The sequence below is a fragment of the Lepidochelys kempii genome, chromosome 7 (assembly GCF_965140285.1).
Source record: "Lepidochelys kempii isolate rLepKem1 chromosome 7, rLepKem1.hap1, whole genome shotgun sequence".
NCBI classification, from domain to species: Eukaryota; Metazoa; Chordata; order Testudines; family Cheloniidae; genus Lepidochelys; species Lepidochelys kempii.
Window position 1 is genome coordinate 5,516,254 of NC_136386.1, and position 23,097 is coordinate 5,539,350.

General features: G+C 42.3%; 1 protein-coding gene across 1 annotated transcript in view; it reads left to right on the plus strand.

Annotated features, from left to right (window-relative positions):
* SYNPR (synaptoporin) overlaps window positions 1–23,097 on the plus strand; it is a 175,586-nt gene that overhangs the window by 144,198 nt on the left and 8,291 nt on the right. Inside the window, exon 4 of the mRNA XM_073350984.2 lies at window positions 14,404–14,602. Within this exon, the coding sequence (XP_073207085.1) occupies window positions 14,404–14,602 (199 nt within the window). The remainder of the gene's footprint in view (window positions 1–14,403; window positions 14,603–23,097) is intronic.

A 23,097-nucleotide genomic window follows, 5' to 3' on the forward strand; every position in this document is an offset into this window, starting at 1 on the left:
TTGACAAAATCATCTCCAGGCTGCACGCCACAGAGCTGCATCATCAAACATCCTGGATACAGACTTCCCTTGGCCTCAGTGTGGCCGACTCCATGCATCAGGGTTCGGACTTCGGAGTCATATGCACAGCCAGAGATGAGAACTGCGACAATATCGTCATCATTGTCAGCAGTGGACTACGAACACCACAGACATGGAAGGAGTAGGTACATACACGCTGCAGTCCTGGCCGGTTTCTGATGGCTTCTAAAACACAGATTACCGTGAGCACCACTCAAGGGCTCACACACTCATCCTCTTCCCAGAGGGAGAAGCGTGTGGAGTGGAGTGTCTTGTTTTGGTAGGGTTTAGTGGAAATATGCCTTGCACTTGGAGTGGAAAGTGGTGAGGGTTTGTGATAGTCCTTGATTCCCTGTCCTTGTTCCTATACGCTACAGAAAGCCTGATTCTCCACACACACCCCCCACACTAGTAATACACACCTGTGCAAAGTGTGTGCAGAGTGTATATACGGTGCCGCTGCCCCTGGAAGTGAGAGGAGAACTTTGACCGGCGAGAGTTTTATACCCTCTTTGCCCCATTGTAAATGTCTGTACAAGGAGCAAAACAGAACCCTTCTTGCCTTTTATTTTGTTTCAGGCTCTATTTCCGATGGGACTGAGATACTGCAAAAATACCAACAGTGACTAAAGGCTTTTGCAGGCTGGTAGAAATAAATTGTTTCCTTGCATGCAATTAGAATTGATTGTAGTTGTTGTTGTTTTGCGTAGCAGTGGCATCTACAGGTCCCAGTCAGTGATTGAGGCCCCATGGAACTAGCGCGGTTTTTGCCTCCAAAAGCTTAGCATAAGGTGAGAGACAAGAGGTGGAGAAAGCAGAGGGGACAGGGTAGAGGACATGGCAGCAGTGAAACAATGGTGTTTAGTGTCACAAGCAGCAGTCACCGTCTGCCCACTGCTTAATCATTGACTTTATACAGAAATAACCCATTTATCCCACAGTGGCATATACAGCACAGAACATGTGAATAACAGATTGTCTCATTAAAAACAGAACTTCAACAAAAATTGCATTGATCAAATGTTTGCACAATTGCCATGAGCAAGGGCCGGGAAACTAACGAGTCAGGAAACTGAAAACATGTGAGAGAGGAAAATATTTTCCAGTATTATGACTAGAAATAACCCAACAGAGAATACACTTTTAGTAAAGCTTTTCCAGATAAATTGCCAGTGGCATATTACATTTTTTTATATAGTGTCTGCTGTGGAATTACACCAATACACCAAACACAATTAAACCAGAATGCTTTCTGACAGCATTCTAGGGAAGTGGAACCCTTTTAAATCCCTAAAGCCAGCTGTAATAAGAATGAGATTTTTAGGATTGATGTAAGGGCCTGGCCCTACAAACATTTCAGCAGGTGTGTGATGCATATGTGCAAGTATTTTCAGGATCGGGCATGTAGTGAAGCTGATGTCTGAAGCAGGGCTGCTTGTGATTTTGCGTAACCCTGGGAAGACCTTAGTAAAAGTTATGAAAGGATTTTAAAAGTGAACATCTCTTGACAGTGATGACAGTGAACAGTTTAAAAAAAATACAAGGGGCCAAATCTGTAGCAACTGGATCAAGTTCTTAAGTGACACTTGATTTTTTCTGTCCTGTATTCACAAAAGGCATTGGGCCAGTTTTAGCAGTGATGTGTATATGGCATAAGGTAGATTAGGTTTGCCAACTTTCTACTCACACAAAGCCAAATACCCTTGCCCTGCCCTTTTATCTTTAATCTGTTTGCTTAACCACACCACACCTTCACAGAATCCTCTGCTCCATCTTGTACTGTAGATGTTTGACCCTGAAAGGGCAAAGAGAACTTTAACTCTGAAAGACTTTGAAAAGATCACATGCAGTATTAAGATATCATCTTTCTTTGAAAATAGATCCTACCTGACAGCTTCTTGATCCTGAGAAGTAAGTGGGGTGAGTGGAAGTCACTGGATAAAGGTTAGAATTGATGGGAAGTGGACACAGAATGGTAGGAACAATGGAATAGTCCACACTTCGTAGTAAAGCTCCGTATGCAAGTATCCACATTATTTAAGAGTACCTTCTGGAAGCTCTTATTATTGCTTCAGTTCTGCAATTAAAGATTTCCCGCATTGTAAGGAATCCCTCTTCAAAGGCTAAACTTTAGAACAGGAGTGAGGTGTATGCTAGGGATTCCAATCATAGTGAACAAAAGATCTCCGCTTCATTGCTGTTCAAATGTTACTCTTCCACAAAAGAGCAAACCTGAGCCTAATCTGGCTAATTGCAGGAACCAACAGGGTTCATAAAAACTCCAGATAATAATCACAAATAAGCTACAGTGCTCATTGACCTCACCTCTTATCAGTGGCTGCTAGTCGGCTCCCTCTACCCTCCTTATTACTATAATAGAACCTGCTTCTTGGCTTGCTGCTATCAGATGGCCTTTCTGATGTTGCTGGAAGAACATACTTTCCTGCTTGGTTAAGAACATACTCTCCTTTGCTTTCCCTTTGGAGAACCATGTGGGAAACATTGGTGCTTCAGAAGATGTTGACTATGGAAAAGAATAAATTCTTGGGGATTTCAGAAGAGTGGAGACCATTCCTTCCCAGACAGGAAGGATCTTGGATCTTGGAGCACTTTTAAAGTATTTTTTCTTCATCAAAGTGGTGTATATATAAGAAGCTGTTTCTGGGAACATGATTTAGTCCATTAGAGGAATGGCTAACAGATGTAAGGTCAGCATATGCCCACTTCTGCAAATATTCTTCAAATGGAGTTGATGAAAGATTTAATATTCAGCACCTTTGTAAGATGCACTGCTTCTCTATATGCACAATTTCTCAGAGAAAGAATGGCTGAAGTCCATTGTCTGCAGAACAAATCAGCATGCTCAGGAGGAAGTGCTGAGAACTTAATTATTTCCTAATGTATCTAAAAGAAGTTTCTTTACTTTGTTCCTTTGTTCACTAGAAAAATGTAGACCATTAAAAAATGTGTTGGGGTTTTTTTTTTTTTTTTGGTCTCTTATCTCACCAGGGACTGGGAGCTGTATGGATTCTATTCATTTCAGGAGATGACTTTTGTATTTCAGAACAGCACGTCCCCTTTTGAGAGATTACCAGCCTAAAGGAAACATCTCACCCAGGGGTGAAAGTAAGTTAGAGGACTTACTGGTACGCCAGAGTCCTGAGCAGGGGGTGTGGCCTCAACCGGAAGAGGCAGGGCCTTAAATCCCCAGGTCCTTTAAATCTTGATTTAAAGGGCCAGGGATCCAGCTGTGGTTGTGGCACCTGGGAGCCCCAAGCCCTTTAAATCACCCCCGAGCTACCAGCTGCAGAGGCGGCTGGGAGCCCCGGGGCTCGGGGGCGATTTAAAGGGCCCAGGGCTCCAGCTACCGCAGCAGAGCCCCGGGCCCTTTAAATCACTGAGGAGCCCTGGGGGCTCCTGGCTGCCACCACTACCTCTGCTCTGCGCTCTGGCAGAGGTTTAAAGGGCCTGGGGCTCTGCTGTGGTAGCAGCTGCCGGAGCCCCGAGCCCTTTAAATCCCTGCTGGAGCCCTGCTGCCCGAGCCCGGGGATTGCGGTGGCCGGGCTCCATCGGGGATTTAAAGGGCCCCGGGGCTCCAGCCGCCACTACTGCCCCAGCCCTTTAAATGCCCGCCAGAGCCCCACCGCCGCAACCCCAGGGCTTTGGCAGCAGGGCTCCGGCGGGGATTTAAAGGGCCAGGGCAATGGGGTGGCTGGAGCTCCAGAGCTCTTTAAATCCCCTCCAGAGCCGCCCCCCACCACCACGCTGGGGCTCGGGCAGCAGGGCTCTGGCGGGGATTTAAATGGCCCCAGAGCTCCAGCCGCCGCTACTGCTCCGGGGACCTTTAAATCCCCGCCAGAGCCCTGCCGCCGCTACCCCGGGGCTCGGGCAGCAGGGGTCAGGCCGAGATTTAAAGGGCCGGGGGGGAGGGGTAGCAGTGGCTGGGGCTCCAGGGCTCTTTAAATCCCCACCGCAGCCCTGCTGCCGCAGCTACTCCAGGGCTTTAAATTGCCCTCTCTAAAAGCTGGTCCTGGTATGGCGCACTGGCTGTTACCGGTACGCCGTACTGGGGCGTACTGGCTTACTTCCACCTCTGATCTCACCACACGTTCCTACAAGCATTGCTACTGCAATAACTCGTTTCCAGAACTCTCTCTCTTTTCCTGGTGGTTGGTCTGGTCGCATTGCTGTTAATACTTCCTTCTGTTTAAAATGGCAAAGAAAACTGACAATGGGTGTAGCAGATAGCAACAAACAATGGGGAGGAAATAAAGCACAAATGCGAGGAAGAAAATTTAACATTGTTTTTCCATGGGGATTTTTGGACCAGAGCAAGAACAATGGGTGGGTGTGTGATGGAGTAGTCTGCCCCTTAAGAGCAGTACAGCCTACTGGTTAGTCTTACACATGGCATGGCGCTTCAAGAGTTTGGGTGGTCTGCTACACACAGCCTAAGGAAATATGGGGAGAGGGGAAAGGAGTCCGGGAAGACCTGGCATTCAGAAGGAATCACCAGGGCCTGGGCCCAGGAGCCTTGCAGCGGGGGTGGTGCTGGGCTCTCTTCTCACTCAGCTAATAAGGAATGAGCTAGGAAGAGAATCCAATATAAATCCTGCCTCCTCCTTTATAGCAGGGCCAATGCGTGCAGACACTGACGGGAGTAAGAAGGCTCCTGCAGCACCTGGGTTAGCAGGGAGCAGACACCAGCAGCGGAAGGCTGCCGACCTTTCTGAGCCTGAGCACTATGTGGGGCTAGCGGAACGAGATAAATTGCCTCTCAGCTCCGGGAGGAGAGCCTGGGCTTCTGCCATGAGGAGAGACTTAAAGGCAGAGACAACGGACTGGAAACAGAGCTTAGAGAGCTGGCGTGGGAGGAACCCTGAAAGCCAGAAGTACCTTTTGTTATTTGAGACTCTTTGTTATGGCCTTTTTTTTTTTTGTAGGAGCTTTTGTAATAAACAAGGAGGATACGATTGAATCAAGCATCCAAAGTACCTCAAGTGGAATGGTTGGCTTCCTGGGAAGGGACACTGAGGAAGGAAGTATGTACAGCACCACACTGGCTCAGCAGGAGGCGCTACAGAGCAGGCTTTCCCTTCGACAGGGTGTCACATTGTGTGTATGGATGTCATGCATTGTGTGTTGGCCAGTTTGTAAGCTGTTATTTTAAGAAAATAGGACAACTTATCAAAGTATATAGTGGCATCAAGATGTCTGTATTGAAGTGTCTGCTTTTCTGCTCATTTCCAGTAATGAAATGGAGAAAATACCCCTAATTCAGAATTTCCCAGGCAGAAAAAAGTTCATATTTTTTCTTTTTACTAGGAACAGATCATTGCCCTGACTCAAGAAAGCACTTAAGATTCTTCTCTATTCAGCAGAACCCCCTAAACACATGCTTAACTTTAACCACATGCTGCAGTGCCTTCAACATCAAAGTTAAGCCCATGGTCAGATGCTTAGCTGAACAAGGATGTTTCCTGAATCAGCTCCCGTGAGAGGTTTATTGGTTATAAGAGGGGATCAGTAAGAGTGAATGTCAAAGAGATGCTCATTCATGAGCAGGGGACAACTCACCTTAAAACAGCCTCCAACTAAATAAGGAATGGGGTCCCTTTGATGCTGCCACTTTCCGCACTGAAGGTGTCTTGAAACCTCACAATGCAAAGGTAGCTTGAAAGAGGGGCATTCAAATGGAAAGATCTCACAAGCATCCCACAAACTGTATGCAGGAGTGATAACCCTTATTCTGTGCTCCTACCTCCAAACTCTTGTTTCCTAGGGACATATAGTGAGTGTCTGAAAAGACAGCAGTGCTTTACTATTGCAGCACAAGGCAGAATCCAAAATACCCAAGGGGCCCCTTTGTGATATTTTCAAGCTGGACGTTATAGCTGTCTTGTCATCACATTTCTCATGACAACTTAGTTTGCAAAGCTGAAGGGGAAAAAGGATATAAAACTTAGGGTCTGAGTGTCTGATCTCACTCAAGGTTTACACCTGTATTGCCGTCAGTGGGCTTATTACAAATTTACACTCATGTAAAAGAAATCAGAAAGAGAAACCTTGGCTTGTAGTGGTCAAGAGAGACAAGTCTGAGCAGGGGGTTGGATTAGATGACCTCCTGAGGTCCCTTCCAACCCTGATATTCTATGATTCAGTTACTTGATGTTCTTGGGGGTACTATGCTGTGATAACAATAAACCATAAGGTTAATCTCACTCTTCTATGCATTTTACAGGATATAAAGGCAGGTTCTCATTAATCATTATTAATGCTTATTTATTAAACACCAACAATGCGTTTGGTGCTGTGAGAGACACAAGATACAGACAGTCTCTACCTTGAAGAGTATCCATTCTTATTTGCGGGGGGAAAGGAAATTTCTGTCATCTTTAGTGAATCACTTTTTCCCAATTAAGAGCTTTTATTTCTGAAGTGGAGAGTAATTTTTACTTGAGCTACCCAGCAATCAGTGCGAATCTGTCTTGCTAACACAGACCAGCAATGTGCCTGACAAACTCACCAAGCAGAGCGGCGTACCTGTTTTTATGCGTGGCTGAGTTTAATGAGACAGCAAGATGCTGCAAAGAATAGTTGTTAGGGCTGTGAATACTTTCAAATTGCAGTCTTCTCCTGTCCATTCTGATGCTAGAGAGCTCTCTGTCTGAAAGGGAGAGAACTAGCCCACGTGCACACACAAGAGGTGAACCTCAAATTGTCATGAAGTTTAAAACGAAATAAAAGATGGATTGTGGCGCTGAACAGTGACAAAGCGATTAAACTGTGAACGAGCCAGGTCGGTGTGGTGTCAGATCAACCATCTGAAATTTGTCATTGCTTCATCACAGGCAGGCTTTGAAACTGGGTTTTTTCTGGTTCTCTTACTCCACACGGCACACTTATGGGCCTCATCCTCTGAGCAAAACTGTTGAAGACAGCTGGAGATTTTCCTGCATAGGAACTACAGGGGAGGATACTTAGCAACAGCTGGAAAGAAAGATGGGTCCAAGCCTCAAAGTTTCAGGAGCTGTTGGAGCTGGGCTTTCAGTTCAGTGCATTTAGAAATGGAGCCTGGATGCTAAGTTCAGGTACGAATTGGAACTTTGTTACACCAACGTTTAGGGGTGTTTTGATCTGGCGTTTCAGTTCAGACCCATCCTCTGCCTGAAAACAATTGCTCACGTGAATTTGCAACGTTGGGTGGAAGGAATTTATTGGGAGGTTGCTGGGACTTCGCAAGACAGAACTGGGGGCTGTGTCTTTTATCGGCATCTCTGCCTTCATTGAGTTTGATGTGTGCCGAGTGTTTCACTGGACTTTGCTAGCGCTGCTGGAGCAGAAAGAAGAAATGAATTACAGAAATTACGGACTCCAAGGATAGAAAGAGAAAAGGAGAAATGTTACTGCGCCATTCTTTTCCCCTACAGCCTCTCTCAGCCACCTCCTTTCTCCATCCAGTGTTGTTCTATAGATGTATGAGCAACAAGTCACATGCAGTGATGTTTTCCCTGTCAGACACATATTTAGCAGCAGTCAACAAACACAAGTATGTCATAGAAGAAAAGAGGGCAGTTCACAGCTGCTTATACTAATGTCTGCAAGTAAAATTCATGCCAGGTTGAACTTGACTTTGTGGCCTTGGCACATTGACTTACTAGGACAGGTAGCACTGAATGTTGGTGGTGCTGCCAGTGAGCTGCTCCTTGGACTTAGGAGATGGGAACAAGAGAGTTACAAGAGAGGGTAAGGTGCAAGAGGTTGTTAGAAAAAGCAGAAAGGGGAGGTTGAGTGGAGGAAGAACTGAGGGAGAAGACTGATGAGAAGAGGGAGAGGTGGGCTGGGTAGAGAGACCGGAGATCAGAAGCAATGGGGGATGAATAGAAAATAGAAGGGCAGGCAGAGATGCAGCAAAAGCAAAAGGAAGAGATGGACAAAATGTCTTTGTGAGTCACTGAGAAGCAATGTTATCCCCAGAAAAGCTGAATCAGGCATCCAGCAGTGGTAGGACATTAGAGAAGAGTTTGGAGCTCCCAGCCTAACACAAGAAAATATCATTAAGGGGTGGGTAGAGGGTGATCCTGGTTGATAACCCCAACTCTTCATTTTTCACCTGGGCCCTGTTCCAATTTAACAAATATAGAATAATAGAATCATAGAACTGGGAGGGACCTCGAGAGGTCATCTAGACCAGTGCCCTGCACTCGTGGCAGGACTAATTATCTAGACCATTCCTGACAGGTGTTTGTTTAACCTGCTCTTAAAAATCTCCAGTGACGGAGATTCCACAACCTCCCTAGGCAATTCCAGTGCTTAACCACCCTGACAGTTAGGAAGTTTTTCCTAATGTCCAACCTAAACCTTCCTGGCTGCAATTTAAGCCCATTGCTTCTTGTCCTATCCTCAGAGTTTAAGAAAAACAATTTTTTTCTTCCTCCTCCTTGTAACAACCTTTTACATACTGAAAACTGTGATCATGTCCCCTCTCAGTCTTCTCTTCTCCAGACTAAACAAACCCAATTTTTTCAATCTCCCCTCATAGGTCATGTTTTCTAGACCTTCTGTCATTTTTGTTGGTCTTCTCTGGACTCTCTTGAATTTGTCCACATCCTTCCTGAAATGTGGTGCCCAGAACTGGACACAATACTTCAGTTGAGGCCTAATCAGAGCAGAATAGAGTGGAAGAATTACTTCTCGTGCCTTGCTTACAACACTCCTGCTAATACATTCCAGAATGATGATTGCTTTTTTTGCAAGTGTTACACTGTTGACTTATATTTAGCTTGTGGTCCACTATGACCCCCAGATCCCTTTCTGCAGTACTCTTTCCTAGGCAGTCATTCCGTATTTTGTATGTGTGCAGCTGATCGTTTCATCCGAAGTGGAGTACTTTGCAATTGTCCTTATTGAATTTCATCCTATTTACTTCAGACTATTTCTCCAGTTTGTCCAGATCATTTTGCATTTTAATCCTATTCTCCAAGGCACTCACGACCCCTCCCAGCTTGGTATTGTCCTCAAACTTTATAAGTGTACTCTCTATGCCATTATCTAAATCATTGATGAAGATATTGAACAGAACCAGACCCAGAACCGATGCCTCCGGGACCCCAATCGTTATACCCTTCCAGCATGACTGTGAACCACTGATAACTACTCTCTGGGAATGGTTTTCCAACCAGTTATGCACCCACCTTATAGTAGCTCCATCTAGGTTGCATTTCCCTAGTTTATTTATGAGATGGTCAAGCAGGACAGTATCAAAAGCTTTACTAAAATCAAGATATACCACGTCTACCACTTCCCCCTTATCCACAAGGGCTTGTTACCCTGTCAAAGAAAGCTATCAGGTTGGTTTGACATGATTTATTTTTGACAAATCCATGCTCACTGTTACTTATCAGCTTATTATCTTCTAGATGTTTACAAATTGATTGCTTAATTATTTGCGCCATTATCTTTCTGGGTACAGAAGTTAAGCTGACTGGTCTAATTCCCTGGGTTGTCCTTATTTCCCTTTTTATAGATTTGCACTATATTTGCCCCTTTCCAGTCTTCTGGAATCTCTCCCGTCTTCCATGACTTTTCAAAGATAATAGCTAATGGCTCAGATATCTCCTCAGTCAGCTCCTTGAGTATTTCAGGATGCATTTCATCAGGTCCAAACTTGTCCAAGTAATTTTTAACTTGTCCTTTCCCTATTTTAGCCTCTTCTGATCCTACCTCATTTTCACTGGCATGAACTACGTTAGACGTCCAGGCACTACCAACCTTCTTGGTGAAAACCGAAATGAAGTCATTAAGCACCTCTGCCATTTCCCCATTTTCTGTTATTGTTTCCCCCCCTTATTGAGTAATGGGCCTGCCCCGTCCTTGGTCTTCCTTTTGCTTCTAATGTATTTGTAGAATGTTTACTTGTTACCTTTTATATCTTTAGATAGTTTGATCTAGTTTGTGCCGTGGCCTTTCTAATTTTGTCCCTACATACTTGTGTTAATTGTTTATATTCATACTTTGTAATTTGACCTAGTTTCCATTTTTTGTAGGACTCTTTTTTTTTTTTATTTTGAACATCCAGAACAAATCCTGCAATGGTAATAATCCTGCCTAATCACCTATATGTGAGGATTATCTATCTTCCTCCTGCTAGGACTGAGTCATGGTCTATTTTTGAGCCCTTCTGCACAGCTGATCTATAGATTGCTGGTTTGGGCTGAGGTTAAGTGGCCACAAGTGGCACCAATTACTGCAGGCTCTCTTAGGGGCTCGGAAAATCTAAACATAGAAGCTCATGAGTAAAAATAAGGTAATGAAAGAAGGCTGGTGTGATCACAGTGTATCCAGTATCTCTGTAAGACACTTGGTCAGGAAGGTACTGCCAGAGAGATGCAGGGATTAGAAATTTAAAACAAAAGCTTCAGGCCTATCATGGGTCAGATCAAAGGACACAGTAAGGGTTAATGGGGGGTATAAAAGAGAAATTATATCAATTAGTTTTCAAAAATCCCATCAGGCTTGCAAAAATCATTTTGAGAGACTCAGGGCCAGATCGTCAGACTTCAATGACGTGAAATTGATTCGCACCAGCTGAGGATCAGGCACCCAGCTTGAGATGCACTGGAGGAAACTTTGCAGGACTGATCCTTAAATGTGGTGAGAATCATGTCCTTTAGTTACTTTACCTTTGGTCAGCTGTTTGCTACCCAGGTTAATTGCCTCAAAATGTTATTTCGGGACTGCAAGAGGAAAAGAAAGAGCTGGATACATATTTTAAAATGATAAAATGTCAGCAGACTGCTAATATTACCTCTTCATTCTTTCTTTTTCTTCATGGTTTAATAAAGCACAGTTCCATGATGCTTAAAAAGCTAATGCTGGGGCTGAAGTGAAATTTACAAGTCATGGTCTTGTGTCTTTGCAAGTCTGTTTAACAGGTGTTAGCATAAAAACTGCCCAGATGGCTCCGATCCTCAGAGCAAAGCCAGTCTCTTAATAATTTCATTCTTCACCATTAGAGGACAAAGCCTTCGCTCTGCCCAGCTGGTAAATATATGCATCAAACTCCCTCAGTGGTTGTCATTAAAACATCACCACAGTTGCTTCAGAGTCATATTTGAGATATAACAACATTTCCTGCAGTATTTCAGACCCATAAAGTCCTAGACAAGCATTCAGGAAACTGAGCTTAGATAAATAACTGGCAACTTTACTGTCAGGGTCAGAGGGGCTGAGGACCAAATGGGCATTGGAGACTGAACTATTCCTAGTAGTGGTTCCCCTGAGTAGATCACAATTAAGATACATTGGCAAAATACCATCAAGGAAGCTTGGAGAGCAGCTACTGTGCTGTTCCTGTTCTATGGATAAATAAAGGATTTCCCCTCTAAGAATGTCAGCCTAGCACGTTTAACAAATGTACCCTGCTTGTGGAATGAGAGGATGGTCATGCTTAATAGCTGATCCAGAGCCCACTGAGATCAATGCAAAGATTCCTGTTGATTCGAATAGGCTTTGAATCAAGTCTTTATTTCCAGTGTGCCTTCTGGATAGGTACGGTACATAAGCAAAGGTGTGCAAGGGACGTGTTTATTGCTGGTTGCTGACTGGAGATTATTTTTCTGTGCATGGCCAGGCCACCTTGGGAACATTCTAACCCTGGTTATGTTTTTAAAAAAACAAAACCTTTTGTCTCCAGGACTTGCAAAATCCCAGAGACAGGCACTAGGAGATGCTTTATTTTTCCAGGGGAAGACCATAAGCCTTGATGAAAAATGTTTGCATAATAGAGACAGGAAGCTTTAAAAGCAAGTCAGAAAACTGTCGGAATATGTTCAGTATCTCTCTTATATATTCAGTTTTAATCAGACTTTGTTGGCTGATGGGGGACAAGAGCGTCTGTTACTGTATATCTCCAGAATGCTGCAATCTAAGGAGACAAATGAATTATTTTAGCCATCCCAAGGTTATAGCAGCAGGAGCTCAGTGAAGAATATGTCTGCAGCAAGTAAATATCTTTATGCATCAGCCAATGAGAGTGTTCCTTCTGTGCATGTAGTTAGGTTTTGTTTGGCTTACAAGAGGAAAAAGCCATGCAATCCACTAATGTCCATTAATCTGCCGTGGGAGAGTTCTACTTTGGATCCCTTGTTTTCCTCTAAGGGCCTAATTCTCTTTAGTTACAAATATATTCATGACTGCTGTTACCTTTGACACTCAGTTCCACACGTTAATTACCCGCAATGCTAAGGAATGTCTCCCAGAGGCTCAGCCCTTTCTTAGTTTCAGATCATAACCGCTTTTGGAAATTGCTGGTACCTCTGTAATAGCTCTGTCCCCCCCACCTTTCCTAGACCCTCAGAATTGTATCTGCACCTCTGCTGTGCCCTCCTTAATCTGCTCTTCGGTTGTGTTCATTAGATTAGCTTTCCTAACCGCCCAATATCTATTACCCCAGAGCCCCCTTCCTATGTAACAGACTAGGGCATACAGCCATGGTTGTGCCAGCTCTTCGTGCAGCATTACTTCTGCCTGGTGCTCTGTTCCTGCATTCTAATGCTGTTTGATTTCCAAGTTACTATAAGACACTGAGTTAACGGGATTAGGTTTCTGTCTAAACCCAGTTGTTGTGGTGGTGACTTGCAGTCTGGGACCATTAAAGTCGAGGCATCTCTTACCATTTCTCTTTACATTGGGCTACATTCCATTCCATGAGCTACTCACACCATAGTGCCTTGTTAGTCTGTTTCTTCTTTGCTGTGGGCTAGCCCTATGTGTGGAGTTCTTTGGGGGAGAGTATTCTGGAGTATATCATATCATAGGGTCACCTTTTCATGCTGCAAGAAAGGGGGCTCTTTGGCTTTCCTGAGGCAGGCTGGGAAAGCTAGAAGTCTGTCTGACATTCAGCACAGCCCCTGTCAGCCAGTCAAAGCGGCCCCTGCACAGCGGCATCAAGGACTGGATTTTCTGCTTACTGGAATCTCTTCAAATACTTGGTGCCTGAGTCCTTGCCACGGGGCGGTGATGGGAATAGAGCTACAGCTACGTAAGTGTTCGGAGTTGAGTGCCAGTTGACACTTTCCAGTGTTCCAGATCGGCTGTGACACAGATGATTTTGGAGCGGAATGGCGAGGGGAGATTGATTGGCTTCCCAAACCATGGGGAGATCTTTTAACTGGCCTTTGTTGGGAAGCGGTAATATTAAAAATAACCCCCCACACACACAGTCCCAACCTTAACCTCTGTTCATGCCAGTGTTGGATAACAGAACCCAATGCATCAAGCCAGGGGGAGTGTTGGCTCACAATGTGCTTCTTCCTGGGCTTGCAAACATCTTTCCATGGCATGATTCGAGGCAGGTGGTATTGGCTGAACAGAGGGGACAATCTCTTCATGGGAAATGCTGGTGCAATTTAGAGCTGAGTCAGTAGTGACTGGTTTGTGCACTCTCTCACACACACAGATTTTCTGCTGCATATGGTGTCCCTAGGAATGGTGTCCCCATTTTAAAAGCCTTTTATGTTAAAATGCCACATATCACACAGTCATGAGTGAAAGATCCACTATGCAATTTACAGAGCTGAACTCAAGACCTGAGCTTGCTTGAATGATTTATTAAACCAGCAAACTGCACGGTCTTTGTCTTTCATTCTGGATTAGATTGCAAGCAATTTTTGTGCTGAATTAATTGTTCTCAAGAAATCAAGAGTCACCCAGTTTTGTAATGTTTCCTCTCCTTAATGATTGCAAAAGTGAAAAATCTGGGTTTTATTGCTTAGATGAACAAGAGTAAATTTTACTTTTCCCCATAGGACTTCACCATTATCTCAGATGTTTGTGCAAAAATGTTGAAATATTCTTACTTAAAGCTAATATTTGTTTATGATGCAGTTGATTTAAAGGCTTTAATTTATGTGATTCCGTTCCCAATCCTGCAAACACTTCCACATATGGTGTCCCTAGGAATGGTGTCCGTAGCCTCCGATTGCCAGAGGGTGGAGACGGATGGCAGGAGAGAGATCACTAGATCATTACCTGTTAGGTTCACTCCCTCTGGGGCACCTGACCTTGGCCACTGTCGGCAGACAGGATACTGGGCTGGAAGGACCTTTGGTCTGACCCAATATGGCCATTCTTATGTTCACATATGAGTAACCTTAAGCGTGTGAAAAGCTCCACTGAACTCAATCAATGGGACTGCTTACACACACAAGTGTTTATAGGATTGAGACTTATATATGTCAGCATTTAAAGCAATGAAAATACAGCTCGGATGTAACCATGTCACTAGTAGGTAACAAATGCCTAGGCCTTTTCAATTCACCTCTCCTGTCTTGGATTTTTTAGGTTGCATCAGGTGAATTTTGATGCTCCCACCTGCGAAGGCAAACGACGAGAAACGCTCTCGCTAATAGGGGACTTCTCTTCTTCTGCAGAATTCTTCGTCACTATCGCGGTCTTTGCTTTCCTCTATTCCTTGGCAGCCACTGTTGTTTACATTTTCTTCCAGAACAAATATCGTGAAAACAACAGGGGGCCTCTAATTGTAAGTGGAAATTTTCAGTGTCCTCAAATCTGTCTTTTTCCTGTTAGATTTTTGGTGCTTGTGTTTGTTGTCTTGTTGGAGAATTGATGAGTGTTCCACTTCCTTGTGCAGCTCTTGACTCTGATACTTCAATGTTGATTTAATCATTTGGGACCATGAGAATAGGGATGATGGAAACACATGGCCCATATAAATATAATTTGGTCTCAATCCTGTGAGTATGTGTGGTACATTATGCCCGTTGACTTCAATGAGACTTTTCAATTGTGTTGTAAGTGTTTTCAGGGTTGGGTCCTTAGTGTGAAGCTACTGGTAGAAGGTGGGGTAGTGGTGAATGGATGCTCTGGGAAGGAGAGACTGCTGAGGCCAGGAAGAAGTAGGCAGGCAGAAAAGCAGAGGGAGAAAATAAATCTCTAGGAGCAATACAGATCCCCTTAGAGTGACCCTAACAGGCCACTAAAATGATGCCTTGGAATCCAAGTTTAACCCTGAAGACACCTTGTTTGATGATTTAGCAGCTACATCTACATCTAAATTTTAGACCATTATTTGCTGTAGATGTGTTGAGAATGCGACAGAGGCCTAAGCTACTGTGTAGTCAGCTAGAAATATTTTGCTCCCTGGGATGGGGTTTTGTCACATTATTTGTGGAATGTTTCTGGGGCTGGTTCTGCAGCATCACACTGTCCTCCATGCTGAGTTCCCCATACTCAGGTGCACAGTTCCATACTGGGTCTTAGTTTATCCCCCTATTTAAGCTAACAGCATTTTGTAGCTGCTGCTTCAGTGCACCATAGCTGTGGTTGTTTCTCTACAAAGATTGATTCTTGTGAGGTCAGAATAAAAATCAATGGCTATTAAATAACCACTTCATAATAAATCAGTCTTTTAGGATCCTTTTCTTCCTGGGTTTCATTTGCACTTGAATGCATCGTGAATCGTGAGATGCACTTTGGTCTGTTTATTCAGATAATCTCTGCATGTTTGAGCCTCACGCTACACTCTCATTTAATTGGTTCTGTGAATGTGCAAGCTTTTATGGGAACCCACTTGTGTCTTGTCTCCTTATTAACATATAGAATTCTTCCCTCCAAAGATTGTAGAGGAGAAAAAAGATATACTAGGGTGAGTTGTGAAACATAAGGCTACGGAGAACAATTAAATTAGAGAGGAGCTTAAGGGAAAAAATTTAGCTCTGGATTTCAAATGCCCTAAAGTTCATTGAGGCTGGCGGGGGGAGGGATCCAGGCTATTTGGTTCAGAACTGTTTCTACAATGACTCATAGTTTTACATGCATAATAAAAACACAAGGTAAATAAAAGCAAAATACTATAAATTACCAATATAGAAGGGATGTACCTATTAAAGGAAATATCTAGAATAAAAGTAATGAAAGAAGAAAAATGGGAAGGTAGCATTAATGTCTTTTTAGTGCTGGCTGAAAAATTTTTCTTAAAAAAAATGTCTATTTTGAGCTATTCAACTTTTTTGCAACATTCAGAATTTCCAACATTTTGACAAATTGTTTTAAAATAAAAAAAATATTAGTTTCAATTCCCATCTAATGAAATAAAAATGCAAGTGTTTTGGGTTTGGGGTTTTTGTCTCTCCTTTTCCTCTTTTCACACTGGAGGGCAAAACATTTACTGGAAAAGGTGAGGGAGAAGGAGGGGAAATCCCTTAAAAAAAAAAGCGAAATCCAAACATTTTTTGCTTTGATTCCATTTGATTTTATTTGAATTAAGTACTTTTTTATTTCAAGTTGCTTAATCAGAAATCTGAATATTCCACAGGAAAAAATCTGAACAAAATGAAAAATTTTGGTTTCAATTTTGTTGTGGAAAATAATTCACATTTTTTGACCAACTCCAATCACCACAGAAAATAACTTACACAAGGAGAGTGGAAAAATCATACTAAAATCTCAGAATACCATGTAGTTTGTTTTTTGCATGATATTTTACTGTTAAGAATATCACTGCCATATTGCTTCCAAAATTCATTCAAAATCCGTGATGCAGTCACGGGTAACAGTTTAGTATTAATTCACTGTGTTCTATTTAACCAATTGTAATGGAGTCCAGGGGTTAAATTTAATAGGCTTCTGTGGCTAAAGTTGTTGTTCACAGTTTTTCCATCTGTAAAACAAGGATAATTTACATTACTCATATGGGTGTTCTAAATATTAAGCCGTCCATTTGCACGGTGTTTTAAAGATGTAACCAGCTGTTGGTGCTGAATATTGTTATGAAGTGTCATTGGAGCATCACATCTTGCTGGGTATCTTAATAATGAATACACATGAAAATTTCAGAGAAGTTCTAGTAACTTGCTGAGATTTTTTCTCTTGGAAATATCATTAAATGCAACTTTTAACTGGCCTGTCCATTTACACAGCATGGTTGGGAGCATAGTAACCATTACAAAATTATGCAGACAATTATTGACCCTCTTGGTTATCTCACTGAGTACTTGTACTTCCCTGCCTGTCTCTATCCATCTGTCCAGCTCCTTGGGGCACAGACTGTCTTTATGTTCTGTGTTTGTGCAGCGCCTACCACAATGGGCTCTGGTCCAAGACCAGAGTTCCTAGGCACTACCATAATATAAATAAATAATAAAATTAATAATTTGTACATGCAATGAGATTGATTGGGAGTGTTTGGATGCTGGCAACAGAGAATTCCTGAAGAGGTTTCCTCAAAGAAAACAAACTAGTTCTTAATCTTCTCTACAGGTTGGAGAGACCAATTTCTATTACAGAGATAACCTGGGTGGCACAAATCAACACTGAGTAACCCTGCCCTTCCCATTTCAGCCAGAAACACATCTCCTAGTCAATTGTGGAGAATCTGCCACCTCTCCAAGTGAGAGGGAGAAAATGGAAGTAATGCCTCAGTCACTAAGCCCAGTGGAAAAGAGAAGTGATTTTGAGAGACAGTAATTTAAAACATCTCTACCTGAAGGAGTTAGTGGAGTGGTAAGGCACAAAGAAGCAAAAGAACGTCAGCAATCAGGTGGCCAGTTAGTCTCCGTTCTTTTCACCTTCAGGCCTAGTTGCTCCCCCTAACCATCTACTGGTTCCAAAAGAAGGCAGACATAGGAAGACAAGTGGAGGGAAGACATTAAAATCCCTGCTCTGTACAATGGCAAAATATCATCAAAACAGAGAGCCCAAGAGGCAGAATCTACAAAGGAAGAAAAAGCAGGCATAGCCAGACCTCATTCAAGGGCCTATATCATTTGAGTTTACTTCCCAGTATGAAAGTTAAAAGTGCAAACCAGTATCCTTTATGGCACAAGTCCATGTAGCCCATATAACGGTGAAATACTGGCAGTGAAAAGCCTGTAACACACCTTTCAGCTGCAGGTTGATGTTGCAGAGGAATGTAGTATCCAGGAAGATCTATCCAGATGTATGGCTACCTTTGATCCCTGAGATGCTGATCCTCCCAAAGACCATTATTCTACAACTCTAGAATGTTCTGAGCAGCGATGAAGCAATCTAAGAGGCCTCCTGTTCACATCACTAGAGATACATAGAGCAATTGTCAGTTATTTCCTCTAATCACCGGGGACAGGCACTCCTAGTGCCATTTCTATAATGCATTTTTTTCCTGCTCCTGCAGGTAGAAGATGATCATGATTTCAGTCTTCACCTTTGTTCTTGTCCCTGATCCCAGCCTGACCTTGAACAAAAACCCCCACCCCTTTTAAACTTCACTCTCACTCTTGAATTGACATTTGTTCATTCTGTGATTACTCCCGCCTTTAAACTTCATGCTTCAGGGAGCTGCTTTTTTCTTTTTTCAGGGTTTTAAAATAAATTCTATAGGAAAAATGGGGAAAAAGCTGTGTCACTCGAAATTTTAAAAAAAGGACAGAAACCCTGAAATAGACAATAGGAGCACTGCCAGGGAATCAAATTGCATTGAGCCTAATTTAAAGTAAAGTATATTATCAATAGAACAAATTCAATATTTTAATTCCTTGCAGGAACAAGAAAATTACATAGCATATATTTTGGTAATTAAAGGTTTTAAATAGTATGAAAAAGCAATCTTTATTACCGTGACAACCCAGAAATCATTAGATAGTATAAATTATTTGTACAAATATACATGTTTGTGTGTTAGGTTCTCAATAAACATCACTTTAATTGAAGCTTATATTTTCTTGAAAAGGACAGAACAGTAAGAAATCAAGCATTATTGGGATTCAATATTTCCAATAACGGAAGATTTCAGTTCCCTCTGCCACCAGTCTGTTGATAATGTTAAAGACAATGCAGGTAGTGATGCCTATCAGTAAAGTTTCCATTATAAGCCCCTGTTTTCAGTGACTTATTACTCTACCAAATTTTAACCATTTAGGTTGAAATTTTCCATGCAAGGCGTCTGCCTAAGGTTGAACTTTTTTGAAAAGTTTCAGCACTACTGGTTCAATTGCTTCTGAGAACAATGTTTTGGAAAAATACATTGTTTTTCCATGTTAAAAAAATTCGTACAGCCATTTCATTGAGACGCTCTAGCACTGCCTGGGGTCAGGGTTGTGCTTTTTGTCACTCCTTTGAAGATATGCCCACATTGGACCAAGCTATAAGCCTCTGAAAAATCTCAGTTTGCACCTACTCAGTAGAGACTTGTGAGTGATTGACAGCTAAATTGTCTGAAATTGTCTACGTGGACTTGTGCCAGTGTCTGAAAGCCTGTGCTGTGTCACACAGAGGCACAAAGTAATCCACCATCTGTGCCGTTTCCTTCATGCAGCCAATGAAATTGTTGCTTGCTGTAGAGTTAGGGTTTGTGATTGGTTGAGTTATCTCTGAGTGGTCTAAGACTTGTGGCATAGAATAGATACATACCTTACTGTAGCTGTACAATGTACACGTGTAGTTTGTAAAGGCAAAATGCCTGAGAACTTAAAATGGGAGAGTAACAGACTGCCAATCCCAGGGATGATTCAAGTTGGTGATAACCTAGACAAAATTGTTCTCAGCTAAGCTTGTTGCGCTTTCCATTGCTTCACACAGACTCAACAGACATTCTGGGCTTCAGAGTGACACCCGGTGACAATCCTAGAATCTTATATAGATTCCTTCTGCACTAAGTATGCTCTGTCCCCCCTCAGCTCCTGCATGCTGACCACACTGAACTTGGGCTTATCCTCACAGAGCAATTGAGCAGGCTCTAGCCAAGGCTGTGCTGGATTTTCCCTGTAATTGTTTCCTCTGACTCCTGGCCTCTGTGGTACCGGGCACAGGAACTGAAAGCAGGGAGCCTGTCTCTCCTTTCTCTCAATGCAGGCCCCCACCCAGACAGTGTGGCAGAGAAGGCGGGAGCTACCTGACTCAAATGCAGATGGGAGAAAAAGAGGAAGGGGAGAGGGAGCAGGGATTGGAAAGAGAGCCATGACTGGGGGACAGGAGTAAAGGGAGCAGAAGACAGGGCAGAGGGGACAAGAGCAGTCTTAATTCTGGCATTTCCTGACTTTTGGGTGCTTGACTTTGCAACCGCAATGTTCTTTTAACATAGTTTTTTGGATGTAATAAGTATGCACAGTATGTACTGAGCTGTTTGTTAATAATTAATTATAAGCATCAGTCACATTTGACTCTGCAGATGAACTTCATTTTCTTTCAAAATCCTAAATAACATGCACATTCTAAATATAAGTCTGGGTCCATCTCAAGGAATGAAAAAGTAGGGGAACAAATATAAAGGAAAAGCTATTTGAGTGACAGATTAGTATTCAACAGCCAGGAATATTTTTAAAGGAATTAATTACACAGGTGACCTGGACTCTAATGGGCATAGAGTCTCATTCTGAGATTTACCAAAAAAAAAAAAAAAAAGTAATTTTCTGAGACATCCATTACTCAGGGCAGGTATCTAATCTGAGGCTGATGGCCCTGTTTCTGAGCACATTACAGTGGAGTGACTCTATTATCTTGCAGGGAGTCGCTCCTGACATACACTGGTCTGAGATCAGAATCAGGCTGGATAATTGTAATGCATTCCAGTCTCATCTATTTCAATAATGTACTGAAAAACTATATACTCTCAGTCATTGAGAAGCAGGTAGGAACCAATCCAATTAAGCCATACAAAGCTTTTGGGAATGTGGGGTAGGCAATGGGATATTTCCATCAAGTCCTGAATGGGAAACTGTTTGGGGGACATTCATAATCTGCATCAGTCAGTAGCTATCACTCCATCGTCTTGTTTTTCTTCACAAGCTTCTCCATGTGTACACCACTTAGAATATGTAATGTGACAGCTATATTACATTGTATCTTCATCTGCTTTTACTGTTTTCTGGGGGAGAGTTATAGGTCATCCTAAAAAATCACATACATGTAATTATCCTTGAATGTAACTTTAATATTCAAATCAATTACAATCACTGCACAAATTACTAAGAGCATTAGAAAACTGATACTGATGCAGGCTATGAAAACAATTACAAAACTGAAGAGAGACTTCTCACATACAAAGTGATCAGTGGATACATCCCATTGATAATACACATAAAAATTAGTGGATGTAAGTTTCCAAATGCAAAAGGATGAGGTCTTTCCTTAGTCTCTGGAATTCAGTGAATAATTAAAACAAACAGGAGGTTATTTGGTATTCTACATATGGTATGTAACAATTACAAATATGTCCATTTAAAACAATACTGTCTATTTTTCTCTTCCTCACAAGGTATCCTCTGCTGCATATTTGTAAACTTTGTCCTCCTTTTGTAGTTTAGAAATCAGTAAGAATTCCCATAAACATCCAGAGAAGAAAACAAATACACAAAACAATGATCGCCTCTTTACAATTAAAACGAAAATGAAAGCTACCAACCAACTTAAGGAGTCTGTGCATTTCAATGTGACATTTCCAATCCGTATTTGTCATTTCGTTTTTAAAACACAAGACTGTTTTACTGCGTGCTTTATTAGAATAGAATGTGCGTCGTCTCTTCGAACCAAGAAGGTTCCAACTGTATCTGTCAGATTCTTAATGTTCCAAACTATCATGGTTTATCATCACAGAGCTAAATCATCACACCTGAAGTATTATTTTATTTTACTATTCAAAGAAGTTACACTCTTGTCCAAGCTTCAGTTACCCATAGCTTAAAACAAGTAAAATGCAGATTTACTTTGGGCAGGGGCAAGAGAAAGAACAGACAAATGCCCATCTTGCAGGCCAAAGGCAGAGTCTGGAAAGTCTTCATTTTCCTCTTCGCTGAGCCCTCAGAACTTTGCGAGTTTCCATACCAGAATATGGCAGGCTGCTAGCAAGCTCCATCAGTGAAAAGGCAAAAAGGATATAGCCAGCTCTCTGGACTTCTTTTCCTTTAACTTTATACTCTGGTTCAGGGGCTTCCTCATCCTGAGAATTTGCTGATAGACAGGCATCAATTTTGACTGAGGGGGAAATCGTTTTTCAGACTCTGTCAAATCCGCTCCAAGCCTTTGCTTATCCCTAAGCATATAAATCTCGTAGAAAACCTTATGCCAGATCTAGAAGTGATGTCTCTCCAGCATGGTCAGATTTATGTGGGGGGAATTCACCAATCCAGGAAGTATTTTCAGAACAGTATTATATGACAGGAGGAAAAACAGGTAGCCAATGTATTACCTGAAATTAAAAAAAAAAAAGGCTTACAGGCTTCTTTTAAAGGTTAACAGAAGGGAAGGTGAAGACATGTGTAGCTGTGACTTTTGGCATTGAGGAATGTGATCACGTGCAGTAGGGGGCTGTACATTTATTTTCCGAATAGTTTGTTACCGTTTTTCAAAAAGTAGTCTGAAAAATGGATTGTGTTACCTTGCACATTGCAAACCTTTCAGTAGAGGTTGAAATTGTGCTTCCTTATTGAATCTAAGAACAATGAGAGAGAGTGCGGAACATCCATTCTAAGGACAATTGGTTAGTAAATATGAATTTTCAAATCCAAGTAATAGTCTGACATTCTGATAAATACAGAAAAACCTCATATGCAGTCCTAGAACTTCAAGCAAGAATCTACGCCCAAGGGAAGCCTGGTTTCCAAGTGTCCGCAAGGAAGCTATAATTTAGAGCTGAGTCACATCTTTTGTTCAGGGGAGCACCTCAAAGGGAAGTGCTGGTAGGCATTGTTATTTTTCATTCATTTGAATTACAGCAGTGCCCAGAGGCCCCAACCATGATACCAAGATCAGGGCCCCGTTGTCCTACACTTCTATTTCATAAGAAATTGCCCGAGCCCTGAAGAATTTACAGTCTAAATACACAAGAAATAGGCTGGGAGAAGGGTAATACTATTGTCCCCATTGTACTAAAGGAGAACGTTTACACCCCAAACTGGAACATGCTAATATAGAGCTAACTTTGTCTCCAGACAAGGGGCACTTTGTATGGCTGAAGGAACGTGTGTATTCTGGAAATGAATGGAAAGGCAATCCTTGCCAGAGGATGTTGTGAAGGCCAAGTCTATAACAGGGTTCAAAAAAAGA